Source organism: Schistosoma mansoni, chromosome 4 (genome assembly GCF_000237925.1).
Source record: "Schistosoma mansoni strain Puerto Rico chromosome 4, complete genome".
NCBI lineage: Eukaryota > Metazoa > Platyhelminthes > Trematoda > Strigeidida > Schistosomatidae > Schistosoma > Schistosoma mansoni.
Genome location: NC_031498.1, coordinates 23,129,082 through 23,150,590, shown reverse-complemented (window position 1 = coordinate 23,150,590; position 21,509 = coordinate 23,129,082). Strand labels below are relative to the sequence as shown.

Below are 21,509 nucleotides of genomic sequence, written 5' to 3'. Positions count from 1 at the left end.
TCAGGGTTTTCCAACTCCCCTAGGTCCTAGGTGGACCCTCCATGTCCACCAACCCGGTTAAAGCGCCGGACATTCGCTTTTCGTCCTATCACTTTCGTAAACAACACCCCCGCCACGAGAAGGCAGAAAGTATCCAATCCCTCAGGGAACAAACCTACATGTATTCATTTTCTTTTTTTTTCACAATATGTAGCATGTTGATGTAGTATCCAGTACTGTTATTCATATGTTAATGAACAAGAATGCTATTTTAAATATTTCACTTACTTACTTTAACAATGGATATGATTTTGCAAAGTATCAATGTTTTCCGCTTAATCAAAGATACATCCGCATACTGTATTTGAATGCAATCATATAGCATGCAAAGTCAATGAGTATTACATAATTATTATTGTTATTAATATTACATTGAAAATTCTGATTTATTTTTTATGTAGGTTAGATCCAACCATGTTGAGTTCATCACAATCTCGTTTACAGCAAGGTTTTTTCACATTGAGTCCAGCTAGTGGAATTGTTCCACCTGGTAATGCACAAATTATCACAGTTGATTGTTTGGCTTCTTCGTTAGGTCAATGTTTAGAAGTTAGTTGTTAGTTGTTAAAAATCAAATTTTCTTTTGCTTTTAAAGTTTATAATACTATCAGAGTGAACTTTCGGCATTGTTGAAATTATTAAACTATTTATATCACCGTGTGTTGTCGAACACAATTAGTAAGTTGTAAATGTAGCACAATATTCGAAATCAAAACGAGGACATCTGAACAGAATTCTCGTTGAATAGCAAGATGTTAGCTCCGAAAACTTAGATAAACAGAACTAACTGTTTGTATTTTCCAACATCACTATCATTGACTGCAGCTCATATTATATAAAAATTGTATTCTATTGTAAGTTCCTAGCTTCATTTATAAGAACAGAAACTCAGATATTGTAATGGCGGCATTGGATTTGAATAACTACGAGGCTAATTTATGTCCAATTAAATTATACTTGTAATTTATGGGAAGGTATCCTAATAAAAAATTTCAACCACAAACTAATTCAACTCTACGCATGCCGTCGTTTGTCCATAGCAGATGCAAAGGTCAAAGATTTAGAAAGTCATTGACCGAGTATATGAGTTTTTATATTAACTCAACATTTGCGACAAACAGACAATATTCCTATCAACTAACTATAAAACTGTCTCCTATTATAGATCCCATAGATAGTTTATTCACATCCCTTTTATCAAGTACTGTTAACTGCTGGAGAGAAAATAGCTTTTTCCTGCAAAAGATTTCGAAGATTCATTCGAAACAATACTTCTGAGTCATTCTGGGCTAATTTCATCACTATTGTTCACTTAAAATGTGTCTCCCTCTTCAAGTGATCTTCATCACTGTTATTTACAAACTTCAGAAACTACAACATTCATTACATGGAAGGATTTTTCTCACTCAGTTATATCAAATATTATCCATTACATTTTGATTGAAAACCGTTGAAGGCTTACTAAAGTTTTTGAAATTGTTGTGATTACTGTATAAGCTAGAATGATGGTTTAGATCTGAAACTCAGGATAATAAGCTTCGTTCTGCTGTATAATCTGAACCAAATAATTTCATTGTGGATCTTTCTTCAAGAACACAACATCATTGAAAAAGTACTAGAATTCACATACTGATTGATATCAACTAACTGATCCGAGATGGTCGATCAACCACTATATATATTCAACACAAAATTATCATATCTGTTATCAAATTACAAAAACATTTAGAATCAGATAACTTCAATCGGAATTCCAAGTATGCCTCTTACAACAACTGGAATGACAATTATTACAGGATATACGTATACCAACTAAGACTAATCAAAATTCAGCCAAGCAGTACTTTTGAAACCCATATACTTTAAAATGAAATTCATACCCGTCATTTATTACTTAATTACGCCTATTACCCCTTGTAGACGAGCATAGGCCGACTACCAGCATTCTCTGTTCAACTCTGTCCTGGGTAATCCTTTTGATTCCTATCTACTATTCCTTACGAAATGTGTTCCTTGGTCTTCCTCTATTCTTTTTTCCTACAGGATTCCGAGTTAGCACTTGCCTTGTGATTCAGTTTGTTGATTTCTGTAATGTATGTCCTATCTATCACCATCGTGTTTTCCTAATTTCCTTCTCAGCTGGAAGCTAGTTTGTTCTCTCCCAAAGTAGGCTGTTGCTAATGGTATCCGGTCAACGTGCATTGAGTATCTTGTGTAGACAATTATTCGCAAATACTTGTACCTTTTTGATAATGGTTGTAACAGTTCTTCACGTTTCAGCTCCAAGCAATAGAACTGTCTGGATGTTCGTATTGAAGATTGTGACTTTGATATTTGTTGACGGATGTTCCGAGTTCCATATGTAGAAATGAAGTCCTTGCTTTTCCAATCCTCGCCTTCACATCAAGATCAGATCCTCCTTAATCGTCGATGGTGCTACCCAGTCACGTGAAAGTCTCCATCTCTACCAAAGCTTCTCCATAAAGTGTGAGTAGGTCGATGCTCTCTGTCTTGCATTTGAGGATCTTGGTTTTTCCCTTATGTATGTTGAGGCTTACTGTTGTAGAGATTGCTGCTCCACTGACTATCCTGACCTGTATTTGTTGATATGTATGGGATAAAAGAGCTAAGTCAGCTATGTGGAGCTACGTCAGCTTCTCTCCTTGTTCTAACGTCATCCATTGAATTTTTTAATGATCTGTCTGGTTCTCTGTGGTGTGACCTGGTGAGATCCATGTAGCTTTTTGTATGATTTTGTGTGGGAATATTGTGCCGCCTATAACCAATTTGTTGAATGCACATAGATTCGCGAATTTCTCGCCATTCTTCTTTTCTCCCAGTCAATCCATTTCGTCCTGTGATATCTTCACACCCGATTTTGTCCATTACGACTTTGACGTTTAGATCTCTTATCACTATTGTCAGGTGGTTCCCTCAGCACTTCGCTATGATCGATTGCAGCCTCTAATAGAACTGATCTTTAACGTCGTCGTTGCTATCATTGGTGGGCGTGTAACATTGGATAATATTCATTGTGATTTCCTCCTTCGTTGCTTTGATGGACCTTTTTATCATTCTGGATCCATGAGATTCCATCCTATGAGCGCATTTCGTGCTTCTTTGGACAAAATCAGAGCGACTTCCTGAGTGTTTGGAGCATTTTTCTTCGTGCCTGGAGTACAGATACATCTCTCCTGAATGTGATATTTTCTGTCCAAGTTGCATCCAACGGGTTCCACTGATTCCCAGAACCGTAAAGTTGTCTTTTCTCATTTCCGTAATTATTTCACTGGTCCTATCGATCTTCCACAGTGTCTGGAAATTCCATTTACCTATTAAAGTTGTTGCTCTGGTTATTAGAAGGGTAATCAATCTCCTGGCTTCCGAAGATTATCAACTTCCATCATGTGGCGTCATAACTCTTCCTTCAACTCGGAGAACAGGGTTTGAATGGTTTAACTTGTTTATTCTGGTTAACGTTTTTCTAACAAGCCTGCTTTCTACGGGATGGGATTGCTGACCTCATACCTAACCCTCCTCCTTTGTGTGGGCTTTAGATTAGCAGTAGCCCTAGAAGAGCTTTAAGCGGAGTTATACCCGTCGTGCAAGCGAGTATTTGTTTGGAATCAGTAGCCAAAAGGGCCACGCGACTACACTTAAAGCAAACGGTACTGGGTTCTAGTTCATGGGTGAACATCAACTCAGAGTTTCAGATACATCCAGTTGACGAATTCCAAATTGGATTGAATACTCACACTTGACTACACTGCTAGCCACATTCCATCTATTCTATGTATGTTATTATTAATGACAGTTATTCTACTAATGTCAACAAATTTTATGTTATTAGGAATTAACGATTGAAATATCTGATCGTGATATGAAATTATATCCACATGGAATACCGTATCATCTTAAAGCTGAAGGGGATCTACCATCAATTGAAACCAATGACCCTTCAATAATATTTGAAGAACATCATGTTTGCAAAAATCTGAGCGTTTTAGATTTGCCTGGTCTGTCAGATACGGTATGTATACATTTATGTGAATAAAAATTATCATTTTTATTATTCATTCTTGTTAATTTTGTTAAGATCAAAATAATTAAAAACCTTCAAGCACTAGACGGCCGTTTTATCATATTACGGGGCTCTTCTTCAGTGGATATTCCCAATTCCGCACATAGGAGCTGTACTCATGATCTTCAGTCTGGAGCACGGACCTCTTGACCAAGGAACTGGGGTCCAGTGGTTTACAGGTCTACTTTCAATCAACTGATGATTTTTCGCTACCACCTTCCATTGTGTTTGATAAGTAATTGTTCCACACTCTACACTGTTTAGATCCATTGGTCACGGCTCCCAGGTTTTCAATTATTGTTTAACCTAAATCGGTTTGTGAAATCAATAAAATTCAAAAATTTCCACAACCTCATTTGATTACTTTTCCATACTTATATAACTTTATTAAGTGAATTCAGGTTGAAACATGGTGACTGATTGTCTAGTCACATATTTTATTATAAGATTTTGTTATCTGTTAACCATTTGATCAGAAAATCGTCCGTGAAATCTCATATATTAGGCGCATTTGTGGACTGCAGGAGAGTCTTAATCTAAGATCAGACGACTATCTATTGTTTGCTTGTTTTTAGTGTTTCTTTAGCTAAAGTCAATCTGTAACGATATCTATCATCGAAGATAACGTGATTACCGCCAAGTGTTGGATAAATATTGAACTAATGATTATGAAAAATTATTTGGTGCTACAGTTTTTTTCTATTATCGTTCTGTATTTACTTCACTTGTGGTACTGGTGAAATGTCACCCTGTAAAGTAAGGGGTGACTAAACTGTGCATCAGTTTGTACTGTTTTTGTCTTATGACTGTGAAACATGAACTTCAAAGATTTGTTTATGCTGGAGACACCGACTGAGCGATGCTGAGGTTATGTACATGGAATTAGATAAACATGGCGAATTGTTTGATAAGGTGTTAAATCTTTATCAACTAAGTAGGTTGGCATATGTATTTTGCATCTCTAACCATCGTCTATCTCTGAGATTTTCACAATCAATGGTTAGAAATATTGTATGGTATGTCTTAGAATCGGTCATAATGATGCAAATATGTCTACTCTTCATCTTTTCATAGATCATGAGTTAAAAACTATTTTAGCCCTTATATTCAGAGAATTTACTCTTCTCAAATCATATTCTTTACACCTTAGTGTTTTTTATACTATCACTGATACTAATATAACTTCTACTATCTTAAAATATTATCTTCATAATGTCATCTTGCTGTGCTGATATGATATAACCAGTTAAGCTTATCCATATGTCCCAGATTCTACGTTACTTATAACTAACAAACTGAATGAGTTACATTGATTGTAAGATTTTTAGCTCCTATTTTAATGAAAAATAACAATATCTTTTCTTATTGTATAATTTATTGATAGATTTCATCTGGCAGTATATATGGAATTGAAGAAAATCGCTTTGTTTATAGAAATGTATTAGTTGGTTCACGTGTTGTTGCACGTTTTCGTATAGCTAATCGAAGTAATGTACCAGCAGAAGTTTCATTTGAAGTTTCTGCAGGTGGAATAATTAGTTCTAATCAACCAAGTGGACGTTCAAGTAGCCGAAGTAGTCAATCTACTAGTTGTGATTCATTTGAAGTGATACCAGATAAAGCTCTTATAGAACCACATTCGTCTAGTTATGCAAATGTAACGTTTTGTCCAACATCTATGCAAGTGAGTAAATTACTAGACAGAACATTGTTGTTTTTTATGGAAAATGTATAATTATTTTAATACGCAATTACACTTAGGTTTGTCTTGAGATATAGACAACCAAACCAATATATGACATCAGTCTATGAAGTTATTGACAAATGTAGACAACCTGTTTGTAGTCCATGTGATTATGGTCACCTGGTGGTTAGAAACTTTGAATGGAATGGGTTAAAATCGTTTGCAATGGAACAGGTGTATCCACCGTTTATCTTCTCCCGAATTATAAGCTTCTAAATTACTAATAAACTTTTTTTGATTTCATTAATTTATATTTTCTTTTCGAATTGTATCCTCGATGTCCAATCTTGTCTATTACCACTAATACCATCACTACCTCTACTACTGTGATATTCGATCGGACAATTTCATCTATCTGTGCTAATGTGGATCACAGCCTAAACCCATGTACACAGGTACTGGGTTAAGTATTGAATTCGACTTACTGTTTAGCAATGAGTGATTAACAGTGAAGTAAGATTTGGCATTACCTATTGTCTTGAGCTTATTAGCTTATTTCTTTTTGATATTTCACAATAGAGGTACATTAGTTAATCATTACTGTTAATGCTTATTATTCCATTAAGTACGAGAACTTAAACTTACTATGAATGACTTTTCTACGAATTCAAAGCACTCACTACTTTATACTTTGTTTAATGTTTTAGATTTACACAGCAACATTTAATGTATACATAGACAATAAAATATCTCCAAGTACCATAGTTACTTCAGGTCGAGGAAGTGCTAGTTCCAGTACAAAACGTTCTTCAAATCCACCCGTTCTTACTTTTGAATTATATGGTGAAGGAAATCTACCACAAATAAGTGTTTTACAACCAAAACTTCGCAATCGTGCTGGTCAAACATTGTGCGTGTTTAAACGTATTCAAGTTGGTAAAATATCAAGTCAAATATTATCTCTTCAGAATAATGGATTATTAAATAGTCGAGTATGTGATTTTTTTTCCAGAAACCTTTGTCTTCGTTGTACATTCAGTTCATTATTAAAAGGGTCTCGATAACTCTATGTAGTATATTATGGGATGGATTTTACAAATATGAATGGACATTTGATTGATTTAAACAAATCAAGAAGAAAATATAGGATGCTCATAGTAAATATTTATCTGACGATTTCCTTAGTAGCTGGTATTGATCTATCTGGTGTTGATTGGATTATTTTTTGGCGGTCACAATGTCTATCTCATTCCCCATGTCTACTTTAACTCTAAGTCTAGATTAGATCTGTTGACTGATATATCCTATCTTAATTTATAACCTAATTTTAGCTAGACCATAAATGAAAACCTGACAGCACTGGACTATAATTTCTTTCTGGTATAGGACTCCTTGGCAGTGTGCACCTACATTCCATCACACGGGAAACGAGTCCATGACTTTCGGTTTTGCGTAGTAATGCGTTCACTAACCTGGATGCAGGGTCGTTGGTTCGCACTGTTGAGAAGTTCTACACTAATATTACGATCATTCTAGTATTCTTAGGCTTTCAGTGGTGGCCTAGGTAAGATCAGTTTAAAGTCTAAAATGTGAAATTGTAAAATAAGAAATATTATTGACCATTTGAACTCTATAACAATTATGTTTTAACATTGTTTAGCAAATAAGCTAGCATAACTTTAGCCACAATAAAATGTTAATTTATTCAATCTGATGGCGTTTGGAAAGGGCCGATTATATGGCTTATTTTTCATTTGAACTCCGAAGGTGTACTTTAAATGTTTGGTTCCATAAATTTTTATGTAAAAATCTGTAAAGTTACCTTTTTTAAAAATTTCTTTTGTTTAAATTCACTTGGTATTGTTCACTTGAATCTTCCCATTGATGTTTAGGACTGCAATTGATCAATCTCTTGTTGGCATATGTGTATCCTGTGAGTATTGTCACGATATCGCCCTAATCCACAAGCATTATAAGCAAAGATGGGTATTGGCTAATAGTGGAATCCAGGACACAGGTTCATCCAGCTGACAAGCCTCAAATAGAACGAAACATGTGTCCTCGAATTAAATATATTATATACCTCACAGAATAGGGTATTGAAGCGGGAAACTACGAATACTTTATGGTACTTTATGTCCACTGGAAAAATTAGTAGCTCACTGGACTCAGAGGTTATATAGTGTTTGGAAGTGTAGACACACTTTTAAGTCTCGATGTGAACATCAACACTAAGACGCTAGTACATCTGGATAAAGGTTCTTAAATAGGTTGGAACATGTATCGTTGGTTCTAGTGCAGGCACATATTGAATTTATGATATACTCTACATTCTAGAACTAATTTATCTTTTTACTGTTAACGATTGTTTCGATTTCGATTACTCACAGATGGAGTAATAGAATTATCATTGGAATCACTGATTATTATGTCTCAATTACCTACTATTTGGTATTTTTAATGTTTCAGTTGAACATTGATCTCATTGATCCAGAAGGGGTGTTTTCATTGAAGCCACAATCAAACAATGGTTCCCTACTATTTTACAATCCCCCAAACAATTCAACTGATTGTACCAGTGAATCGAGTAAGATTGAAATGATTACGATTTTTTTATAAACTTATGAATGCCACCGAACACCAATTCTATCTTTCCTTGAAATATTTTACCTAAGAGTTGTTTTTTTAAATATCTGTTTCCTTGACGAACCGAGATAGTTGTCTCAGATTTAAGATTTTGTGTAGCACATATTTGAATAGGTCACAGTGGTAGAGGTGTATTCACTCTTTTTCTTGCCATAGAATTCGGGTCCCAGTGTTCCTTTCCGCTGTCTTTTTGCAAACCTTTACGCTAATTATGACTGACATGAATTGTTGGTAAATTGTCTTGTACATGTCTTTGTGAGAAATTTTCTTTTCATTATGTGACCCCTGAATACACATCTGTGTGATGACCGAAATTTTATGAGGTTCCAATTACTGTTGTCACTTCACAAAATCAAAGAGATAACAAATGTTGTTTGTAATGAAGACGATAACTTCAAATAAATAATACAACATAATATAAATTCATTTGGTATTGTTTGTTTGAATCTTTGCATTGCTGTTTAGGACTGTGACTGACCAGTCTATCAGGCCTCGGTAGCTAAGTGGATAACATGATAGCGTTTGAAGCGAACGGTACTGGGTTCGAGTCCCAAAGTGAACACCAACTCTGGGATAAAGTTACATCTAGTTGACAAGTCCCAAATAGGACGAAATGCGCTTCCTGAATTCCACTTCTAGCCGCCATCCATCTCTGCTCAGAACAGCAGAATATAGTTTGTAAATCTGTTGATCATTTCACTGTTTTCTTAATCAAGACTCTGAGTTGACTCTAGGCTGCTTGTATTGGTTTATGCGTCACTGGTCTGGTGAATACGTCGGTATTCTAATTAGCGATCGTATCATGTAATAATTAACAGGCCATTAAGACATAAAAGTAAGAAGTTTCATTTTGACAAGTGTTTCAAATTTCGTTATACAGGAAAAGCTCTAGTGATGCTAAAGATAAGAAAAGTAGATGGTTTCTGTGGGTTTCTATAAGTTTCCTAAACGACTCTGAGTAGTGAGTTTGTTTAAATTGAATGATTCATTCACAATCATCTATTCACAAGATGCTCAATTATTGTACAGCTTATACACATAATACTGCCTCTTGTCAGCCATGAAGGTTAGTTTCCTTTAATCGTCTTGTATAGAATACTAATTGAGATTCCATGTGTATAATATCAGAATACCAAGTGTAAAGGTAAACATTCATTTAAATATTCCAGTGTGTTGGCTTCTTTATAGGTTATTGACAAGCTTGGACAAACTTGAGAAAATTAATTTGAACTTAAATTTAAATAAGATCCTCTGATATTGATTTGCAATTAACCTGTATACTGTGGGATCAACGAGCTGGCAACTTTGATTTTATCTGAAATACACTATGTATACGTGTTAAGTCAATTTTTTGAGTTGTGAACCTTCATTGACTGAAGTAACTGAAGCAAATAATTACTATTTCTTTTATTCATCTATGATCAGTACTGACTATGTAATAGTCACCAGTAATATTTGCCTATTAAAGCATTATCAAAATGGATAATCTGTGGAAAGATTCAAACAAACCATACTAAGTGAATTTAAACTTTACCCCATTGCACAAGTAAGTGGCTATCAGGACTCAGTAGCTGAGTTGATAATGCGATGGCGTTTGAAGCGAGCCGTACTGGGTTGGAGTCTCAGAGTGAATATCAACTCTGAGATGCAGGTACATCCATCTGACGAGTACCAAATAGGACGAAACGCGCGTCCTGGATTCCACAGGTAGCCTTTATCCATCTTTGCATATAATCTGTTGTTTGTTTATGGATTATTCAAACCTGATGTGTGGACGAGAATGATAATGATTCGTTATTTTGCTGAGTCAGACATGTAAATAGTGTGAAAGGTGTTATATATGTTATATATTCCCCCTATTCTCATTATTAAGGATTAACTGTTTCTTGTTTTTGAATTGTGTCGGATTTCGGTGTGGAAATATATTGAAGTTCTAATCAGGCTAATCTCGTGTTCTTGATCTGAGTTGTGTTGAAGTCCTATAGAATAGACGACACTGAGAGGGAATGTAGTGTAGATATTCTTAATAATTTTCTGGTTAGCGTTTTTTTAGCGAGTCGGTTTTCTACCGGATGGGGTCACACACCCTATGCTCAACCATCCTCCTTTATCCGGGCATGGAACCGGCAGTAGCTCTCGGGGGAGCTACAGGCGAAGTTAGTAGTAAAAAAATCATTTTTCATTCTTTTTTTTTCTTTTTTTTTTTCTTTCAAATCACTTCTTAGATGATAATGATGAATTCACTATCACTAAACAATCTTATTTAATTGGTTTATTATTAAAACCTAAGCAACAATTTAATTTGTTAATTACATATCAACCAAATAAACGTAATATTAAAAATTATGGACAAATTCAATTAATGATAATAAATAATGAATATGAAGATACATTAATTGAATTAATTGGTGAATCATTAAATGATGAAGTATGTATTGATAATATACCACAATTAGATGATGAAAAATATATATGTATACAAAATTCATTAAAACGTATCATTTCTGCATCGAAAACAACATTAGATGATATAGATTATGGTAGGTTCATTTCTTCAATTCTTATTGTACACAAAGTTTTGGTCGATTATGATGATGACATTTTTTTTGTCTTTTAATTGAGATCATGAACCGATCAATGCTAGAGCACCTTTGAAAACCTGGAAGCACTGGAAGGCCATTTTGTTCTTGTATGGTACTCCTCAGGAATGTCAATCAATGACTCTTACATGGTACTCGGACCCAGAACCATCGGTTTCACAAGCGGACGCTTAACCTTTACACCATTGCGTCGGCATCCGACAGTGTCAATGTCTAACTTCAATTAAACGGCTGTCCAGTACTTCCAGGTTTTCAATAGTAATTTAACATTGATTGGTTCATGATCTCATTCAAAATTAAACAACTTCAACAATCCTGTACTGATAATTATCATGTGCTCATTAGTGATTAGCTTCGAAAAGTATTTCTCGGAGTTCCAGTGAGAAGTCGTGACCATTGGAGTTGAACCGTGTCAGGTGTGAGGCAGTTACTCACTGAAGATAATAAAGGATGGTCCCACAATGTCGTGGAAAATGTTCAACCAAACTATTTCAGAATCTAAAGAGATTTTGACAATCATTTTTTATATGAAAGTTATAGTATTACTAAATCATTTGGATAGTGTTCTTCCTCTGGAATATATCAGAATCGTTGTTTGGGTGATTTGTTTTCAGATGATATATTCTCATTACTGTAAGATGTTAGTTTCATTAAAGTTCATTGGTATCACTGTGGATGTGGTCTGTAAAAATGGGTTTCTTTTTCAAAGTTATTAATTCAATGACTTATATTTCAAAAAATATGGTCTAGACCTTTGGTTTAAATAATAGATATCACTGGTGACTAAGAGAAAAACTTCAGAATTTATATTAAAATTCTATAGTCAGTGAAATTCAGCTATATCACGAACAAAACTGATATCATTGAAGATGTAATATGATAGTCACTTTGTATTTTAAAAAATGATTGTACCTAAAAATATAAATCACTGAACTCCATCTCAGCAATATGGTTGTTATAATCATCGTTTGGTGTGACCTCCTAAAGAGTCCAAAGCCAACTGGATTCAATACAGAAATCATAGATTCACTAATTTCCACAAGTACTGTAACTGAATCTCTCTTTCAGCAGGCGGATTATTGTGGAGCTTTTAGTACTTTTTATACAGTTGCGATTATGAGTCAATTGAAGCTAGTCCACCATGGAAAACCTGGAAGCACTGAGACTCCTCAGCACAATGGAAGGGGATCGCGCAATTTCGTGGATTGGGTGAGGTTAAACATTGACACCGTTGGATGCTGAGCAGCTCAGTGGTCTATCGGTTAATTGGAATGGCGCGAGACTGATAGGTCCTTGGTTTGAATCTCGGTGAGGCAAGATCGTGGATGCGCACTGTCGAGGAGTCCCACAAAAGGACGAGTTGGCCGTCTAGTGCTTCCAGGTTTTCCATGACGGTCTAGCTTCAATTGACTCATGATCCCAACTATATGAATATAATTTATTGTATAAATTAACAATAAATCTTTTTTTAATTTATAATCTTAATTTTGATTTTATAAAAAATTACAGATTCGAATCAAGATGAGATTCAAACTACATCGGGTAATTAAACTTTACTTTTTTTTGTAACTTTAATTATTTAATTATTTATTGATATATTTCCTTGAAATAGCTTGGACCAGATTGCCAGGCGAAACGTTGGATTTACTTCAAATTCATTCGCTGAGATTATACAAATATATTCTTCTTACTATTTAATGTCTTACTTCAACTCGGCGCCCGAATACTGTGAAACCATTCGCTCTAATTTAGACGAAAGTTCTTATTTAAGAAAAAGCTGGTCTACCGAAGAATCAAATATTTACATTCATCAGATAAATCTCGACCAGTTTCTAAGACAGATGATATTCATTGTATTTTATAAAGATAGACATATGTACTTCAGTCTATTACAAATACTCAACTCATGGCTCTCATTGTTAACTTTAATTATGTATATTATCTAGTTCGACTAGGAGAAGAACCTCACTATATTTATCTTTTTAATCATCATTATTATTATAAACAAAAAATGAACGTTTAGCATCGTATTCATGATTCATAAACAAGGGTATTTCAACTGAACACTCAACTCATTACAACCTATATTTAGATAATTTTATAGATCCTGAGAAAACTAATCACTTCCTTACTTATGTCTGTTACCCCCAATGGAGGATAGGCCGCATTCTCAAACCCACTCTGTCCTCGACCTTCTTTTCTAGTTCTATCCAATTTTTGTTCATTCTTCTCATGTCTGTCTCCATTTCTCGGCGTAATGTGTTCTGTGGTCCTCTTCTTCTCCTTTGACCTTCAGGATTCTATCTGAGGGCTTGCCTTGTGACACAGTTGAATGTTTCCATTAATGTGTGTCCTATCCCCTTCCAGCGCTTCTTCCTCCGCTGAAGTCTGGTTTGTTCTCTCTCACAGTAGAATGTTGTTGATAGTGTCTGGCCGACGGATCCGAAGTATCTTGCGTAGACAACTGTTAATTAGCACTTGTATCTTCTGGATGATGGTTTTCGTAGTTCTCCAGGTTGAGAAAATAGGTGGGTAAAAGTAACTGATAGAAACCTATAAACCTAACACGTCAGCTTGTCCATACAATTTCGAGTCAAGTAAACTTCGACATGAAATGGATAAATTCCTGATTCAAATGAATTAAAACAAGAGCGTAAAAATTCTCAACATGAATTCACTTTCTTTAGTGAATGGGAACGCAAGTGAGGTCAATGGAATATATATGTCAACATAAAATTACACAATATCTTTGTAAAATCTGAGAACCATACAGTAAATACTTCATTTGCAAAATGTCAATCAATTGTCTCAAACTTCACTGTTCCTTAGTTTCTACAGCAATCATTCTCTGTTCTCGTTCTGTTTCCTTCCATATTCCTAACTTTCTGCTCCCGGGCACTTTGCTTTCGATTGATGATACATACTATTTATATCTGTCGACATCAATAGCCCACACCAAGCTTTCACTAAGTTATGTATTTTGTCTTTCGAAACTTGGACAAAATCCCTCATACTAATTGGCCCAATACTCATTATGATTTTAACTCATTGAAACGTACTGCTATCTGAGTGGTTTACTCTCATTTAAACGCATCATACTAATTGTTAAGAGAATCTTCATTTTGATTAAGTCTCATATTACCACCTGCCAAATAGTGTTTCCTCAGTAGAGTTATTATCTGTTATTAAATTTCAACTATTTAGACTTAAACTGATATTTATGATATCAGCAATTCATTAAAACTTGTTTCATTTGATGTCGTTCATATACAGCATTTTGGATTTAGTTAAAACATCGCTTATCATCCAGCTACCAGGTGATATGTCTGATCCAACCTATTGTAAACTAAGAGGAAACATGAGTTTCATTGTGTTATAGCCTGTGAAACACCAATTGTTATAACTTGTTGCCCGCAATTGTTATATCTTGTACACGCCTATTAGATAGCAGTGACTTATTGATCGAACCAATGACACACGAAACCCGTACGAGCTGTCTAGAGTACTTGTCGGTTCTGCTATCTGCCTAGCCCAGCCAGTTAAGTCCAGAACACTAATAACAGTCTTTGCAATATGAATCATTTATTTCAAACATACTAGGTTTATATACCAAACAGCAGACCACATCGTACCAAAAAGAAGAAAATAACATTTGTACAAGACTACGCCAAATGTGGCTGTGAATGTAAGGAACAGTATTTAATAGATTGAGGATAACTCAAGAAAGGTAAATCGTATAATAATAGTCTATGAGTCAAAATAAAGCTTATAATAGAAGGAATATGAATAGTCAAGTTACTTAACAATCATACAATATGAAATATACGTATCGCTTTGGTCCATAAATAGTCCTCAAACGTTACCATTCATAATTCTCTTCGGGCTATAACACATTGCAGAAAACGAATCTAAATAATGTTAGGATTGAATCCAGCCCCTAAGAAAGATTGATAATAAACATTAAAAAGTGAAGTTTATCTAAATTTTGACTAAATATCTCTAGGGTCCGTAATAATGATCATACATAGTTGTTAGACTAATAATATAGATTGCTAATAAAGAAAGACCTAGGTAAAGTTTATTCAACACCAAAGATCATTGAAATACATATATACAATATGATTCATTATCCACACATAGATGTATATTCATACAAATTATTAGAAAGTATGATAAGAAAAGTAGTGCTAACCGCCAGCGTGTTTATTAATCAAGGAAGCAAGACAAAGAAGTACAGTATCGAATGAGGAATTAATTTAATCTTAGCTAGTTATCACAAACAAATCAGTTTGCTAGATAACATTTGGATCATACTCACAAACTCAACACTGTATTTTATAGTGTACTGATTAAATATTTCTCCGTTGAATTAGGTGAGGTTGACCAAATATATTACTCATCAAATTCTAGACACTTTTTCAAGCCAATATAATATTTCTAACTAATATACTGATATCAGAAGGGGTTTTGTGGAGATTATAGTAATTTTAATAGTTGAGATCATGAATCAATTGAAGCTAGATCACCATGGAAAACCTGGAAGCACTAGACGACGGTTTCGTCCCCTTGTGGGACTCCTCAACAGTGAGCATTCACATTCCCGCCTCACGAGATTCAAACCCAGGACCTATCAGTTTCGCACGCGAGCGATTAACTTCTAGACCACTGAGCAGGTGGTTTAGCTTCAATTGATTCATGATTTCAACCATTAAAATAATATTCTGATATAAATTCTTAGCATCACTAATTAAGATCAATATAAATCAGTCTTTCTAAATAACCAAAAATAAATGTAATTTTCAGTCATTAACATTAGATTTGTTCACTTAAATCACAGATTATTTTGTTCACCAGTTTCAACTATTATTCGAAGTGTTTCGTTATATAAGCTACCATAAAACATTTAGTAGTATAATTAAAATACATGATATTTACCAGTCGTTTCTTTGGATTTGTTTTCCTAAATTAGCATTACAACATAACCATTTAGACTTTGGTGACTGTGGTCCAAATGAAACTATAACGCGTACAATCACAATCTCTCATTGTGGTAAAGTTAAAGAGACAGAACCAACAAGTTTTCGTTTCAGTTGGCCAACTAATAATCCAATTCTTCAATTTCGACCATCTGAAGGTCATTTACATGTAAATCAATCTAGACGAATTGAAGTTACATTCAAGCCATCTGGTTCACCGATAACACTTAAATCTCAATGTATTAAATGTAACTTACATCGTATTGTTGTACCTGTTCCAGAGGATTGTACGAAAGTAAGTTATTCAGAAATATATATTCTTACTTGCTTTGTCATACATATCTATACCACACCTCAGTAATACATGAGTGAATGCAAATAAAACTCTGAAGAGTATTAGTATATATACTGTGTCTGATTGGCGGTTGATTAATGAATGAAATTTCATGAACTGAAGAATGGCAAGAGTAAAGTGAACACTAAGTAAAACGGTTTTAATGCAGAAACATAAAACATAATTAAGTCAGACAAATTTGAAATGTGTAAACATAAAAGAAAAAAGGTTATGTATGTCAGCTGCATCAGATGAACCTATAATCAAGATGATAAATGACTTATTGACCCTCAAGCTGAACAAGTTATAAGAAAACTAACCTGTCTCTGTTGTATTCAAAGCTCTGAGGCTTCGGAAATCCTAACAATATTCGCTCTTGCTGTTTGAAGAATATGATGCTGTTGCATTCTCCACTGATTGTTTTAAATACAATGTACATGTTGGAAGGTTTCAGTGTTTACTATGCCAACTCCACAAGAGTTATTCTAGCTTTCGGACAGACCAGTTACTTCATTCTTCTTGAGTCACATTTTGACCTTGTCAATTATTCGCTTATCAACCTTGACTGTTTTAAATGAATGTGTGTGTATCGTTTACGATATTCATTTAGTGTCTGTAGCTTATTTTTGTATGACTATAAATATCAAAACGAATCGTTTCGCTTCGCCCGCTTTTCACCCTGAATGCCTTTCTGAATAAACAAGTGCTTAAATTAAATTCATTTAGCTCAACCCATATTTGGTTTCTTATTACCTCCATCACACAAACGGGGTTAGCCTGTTTAATATGTGAAGCTTAATAAAGGATTTATGTTTATGGCATCTTTATACGATCAAACAGGAATCAGATAGTGGGCCACTAAAATGTAGTTACAAGTGTGAAAGTTTTTTTCATTAGAATTTGCTGTTCTGGGTATATATATCAATAAATGCCCCCAAACGCCCCGGTGGAGAGAGTCTGCTTTCCCTCTCGAAATTCTCTCACATGGCCCCGCTGATATAGCCACTACCATTTTGCAATGGGAGTGTTGTTTGCAAAATTGAGAAGAAGGAAAGCGAATGTCTGGTGCTTCACCAGGTTGGTGGATATGGCGACCCCACCTAGGGGAGTTGGAAATCCCTGATTCCAAACCAGTGGTACAAATGAGATCCAAAATCCTGAAAGAACAAATGGCATGTGAACCTGCTTTTGGTCACCGGTTACCATGTGGCTGTATCTCATAACGTTATTCCACTAGTTTATGGATCAGACTTTTAGGTCAAAGGCTCAGGATGTGGCCCTCTAAGAAAATCACCTGTTTTGGTTTGGACGCCTGAGCGATGTCCAAGCCCTCACACAAATCGAATGATGAAGTGTGACGCATACATAGTTGGTGCCTGCTTGTACTAATTTTTATATGTCTAAACAAATAAATAAATATCAATAAATACCAAGATACGAGGTTATTTTAGACATTCGATATCATCACCGAGTTTCACAAAAATCTTTGAGTTTTGTTTCCCAGCGTTATCTAAACTTTATAATCTAACTGGGAACACCAGCTTCAAATGTGGTGATTTTGTACTTACTGTTTAAATGTCCATTTACTTCTATGCTTTTACCGATATCAATATTTGTAAGCAATCTATTTATATTGTACATCTTGAACTGAGTTTAGTTAGACTAGTATTGACAACCAGAAAACATTAGTAAGCTATTCCGTTTATTTGTGATTTAAAATCTGAATAAGACTTTATTTGCTTAGTTATCTGTGTAAATTATTTGATTTTCTTCTCTATACTCATCCTGTTAGGCTGTTGATTGGGATGATACAAAACAAGTTATACGTTGGGTTGATGTACCCGGAGAAAAGTAAGCTGATAATTTTTCCACAAAATAATTTTGGCTTTATATTAGTTGTTATGACCTTGTGGCCGAGTGAATGCCTTGTTAACGTATGGCGTGATAAGAGCGCCAATTAGAGAGCAGCGAATTATCGATTGGAACATTGACACAGGAAAACCTTAACAGCAGTCTAGAGTACATATCAGTCCTGCTTCTGCCTAGTCCAGCCAGTTAAGTCCAGAACAACCTCTACGGTATGAATCATTGTATTTCAAACATACTGAGTTTATATGCCAATCAAACTGACCACATCTTACCATAAAATAGAAAATAACATACGTACAAGATTTAGCCAAATGTGGCTGTGAATATGGGAGGCAGTAATTAATAGACTGAGGATAACTCAAAAATGGTAAATCGTATAACAATAGTTTATAGTTCAAAATAAAGCTCATGTTAAAGGAAACATAAATATGAGTAGTTTAGTTATTTAGCGATCATACGATAAAAAATATATGCATAATAATGGTCCATAAATGGTTCTCAAAAGTTTCCATTCATTATTCTCTTCGCTATAAAACATTAGTGTTAACAGGGGTTATTTCTGATGTTATTTTTTTGTTAGCAATACGTAAAATCTGAAGAATTTGTAGTATTGACCTAAAAGCCTCAACTGCATGGTAATTAGTACACTTGAGTACGATGAAGTAAATGTGGTCCTGGTAAATTCTACTAATACACAACCCTAAACTCCTAAATATCACACGATAAGGAGAGAGGGACTGCATGAAGTCTAAATGGTAAATTTAATTACCAAAACCAAATAATAATGTTTATAAACTCTCACGTATACATTTATATCTGAACTGACCTAAAGAGGGGTGTATGAGCAAATAAACAGTCCATTCATAGCACGCCAGTCACACTTTGATTTCTTATTTACCATATGCATTTACAAGAAGCTGTGATCTATCCTATTTCTGTTCACTATAACATGTCTACCTTCCTGATAATGAGACTTTATAGTTCATTACGTATGTATTTTAGCTATGTAAATAGTTATTATAACACATAATTGCCTATTTCAGAATGAATGGACCAGATTCTTCAAATCGTTCAATGCCAACAACAACAACAACAACAACGACAACAACAACAGGAACAGTAAACTCATTGAAACCAACAAATCAACTTCAAACAACAACAATAATAAATTCAGATAATTTACAAGAACGAAATATTCCTATGAATTGTAATTATGGTTCATCTAATGAAGTTATTTGTCGTAAACAAAAATTAATTGAAATTGAACCAGAACCTCATTATGAAGAATTATTGAATCAACCAGATCCTAAACCATTAGAATTATTCATATCTGCTGTAGCTGATTTTGTTCAATTTCGTTGTGATCTAAATAGAATTGATTTTAAAGAAACAAGTATATTTGAAAAACGAATATACAGGTTTGTTTATTGATAATGAAAATGATGAAATGTATTGGTAAATTGTATGAAAGTTAACATCTCGTTCTGTTTTGTTAAATGTATTAATATCAGAAGGGGTTTTGTGGATATTATAGTAATTTTAATAGTTGAGATCATGAATCAATTGAAGGTAGACCACTATGGAAAATCTGGAAGCATTGAACGACCGTTTCGTCCCATTATGGGACTCCTCAGTAGTGCGCATCCACGATCCCGTCTCGCGAGATTCCAACCCAGGACATATCAGTCTTGCACACGAGCGCTTAACCTTTAGAACCTCTGAGCTAGTCGGCATCCGATGGTGTTAATGTCTAACCTCAACCAATCCACGAAAGTGAGCAACCATTCACCAACGAAACGGCCGTTTAGTGTGTGCTGGAAAGCATGGTGGTCTAGCTTCAATTGACTCATGATCTCAACTATATATAAAAAAACACATACTTTTGTTAAGTTCTACTCAATTTCTGATAATAAACATTTACTTAGCTGAAAAATTCAAACGTAATTCTTTTAATGAGAAGTATTCATCGATGGATCTTTCAAATATATTGGTTTGATCGAATAAATGAGTGTTATTATTTTGGGTCACTATCTCTGTATCCATTCAGTATGAGTTTTGTCCAAGGCTTAACTTTTGTACAGTGTGATCATTATATTCTTTTTATATACTGAATATGAACTTCGTACGTATTATACAATAACCTTGTGTATTTTTTCTATTTAACTAATCATCAAGTGTATGTACAATCATTATTAATTTAGCCATGATGTGTTTAAGGGTCGTGTCGTTGGATAGTTAATAAATCTCCGCATTCATCACTCTTTTGTGTTGTGTAATTGCAGTAGTTACCTATTTCAAGTATAAGTAATAAGATTGAGGATACAACGTATATACGTTAGTATCCTCTTTTTAAACGTCAAAATAAGCCTTATCCCTTGCAATGAGAAGACGAAGTTTATCAGAATTATGTGATATATTTGCGCAATACATTTCGAACAATCTGATCACATATATACTTGTTAAGACATTTTTATATGAAAATTCTAGGGTCAACTAGACAGGTTAAGGTAAAGAAAGAAAATAAATAAAGTACACAAAAACAATGTGATGGCTACTCTGGATAGTAAATCAGCATTACCAGGGTAGGTTAAGGGTAAGAACAAATTGTTTTTGAACACATAAAGGGAGTTTCAATTTCCGTATAGCCAAAGCTTCAATAAACCTTAGTATATGTCCTTGAAGGCTTTTGTACAACACTACAAACGGTGACATAATGTCAACTTTATGACCAGTTTCAACCAAATGTTTCGCAATAGTGGAAGATGTTTGCCTATCCTGTGATCTTATTTGACCATTGGAATTCATTTGGTTCTGCAGCCATTTAGGTATGTGTTCCGCCACCCTTAATTGCAGATCACGATTGCTCCTCCCTATGTATGTGTTTCCGCACATACATATAAATTAATATACACAATTTGATGTGACACAAACACTTATGTGCTGTTTAGGTTTTTGGTGAAACATTGACCTTGTCTTTTCAATGATGCCAAGTTGAGCTGCATAAAATGTCCTGCTTATGGCTAATTTCAGTCTCCGTTTCAACATGAGACTATTTGAGTGATAATAAATTCGTTGAAAAGAGATCCCTTCGCTGAACTACGTGTTTTAATATAAAAATGTCTTAACAAGTATATATGTGATCAGATTGTTCGAAATGTATTGCGCAAATATATCACATAATTCTGATAAACTTCGTCTTCTCATTGCATTATCGAAATTTTCACAGTTGAAATCATGAGTCAATTCAAGATAGATCACCATCGAAAACCTGGAAGCACTG

At 34.5% G+C, this 21,509-nt stretch overlaps 1 protein-coding gene across 1 annotated transcript in view; it reads left to right on the top strand.

The window, feature by feature from the left end:
* Positions 1 to 21,509, top strand: part of Smp_175450 (hypothetical protein) — a gene marked incomplete at both ends in the record, with an annotated part of 117,819 nt that overhangs the window by 67,500 nt on the left and 28,810 nt on the right. Inside the window, 8 exons of the mRNA XM_018797248.1 lie at positions 441 to 588; positions 3,890 to 4,069; positions 5,505 to 5,833; positions 6,595 to 6,796; positions 8,274 to 8,391; positions 10,676 to 10,990; positions 16,020 to 16,325; positions 19,404 to 19,647. Of these exons, the coding sequence (XP_018652309.1) occupies positions 441 to 588; positions 3,890 to 4,069; positions 5,505 to 5,833; positions 6,595 to 6,796; positions 8,274 to 8,391; positions 10,676 to 10,990; positions 16,020 to 16,325; positions 19,404 to 19,647 (1,842 nt within the window). The remainder of the gene's footprint in view (positions 1 to 440; positions 589 to 3,889; positions 4,070 to 5,504; positions 5,834 to 6,594; positions 6,797 to 8,273; positions 8,392 to 10,675; positions 10,991 to 16,019; positions 16,326 to 19,403; positions 19,648 to 21,509) is intronic.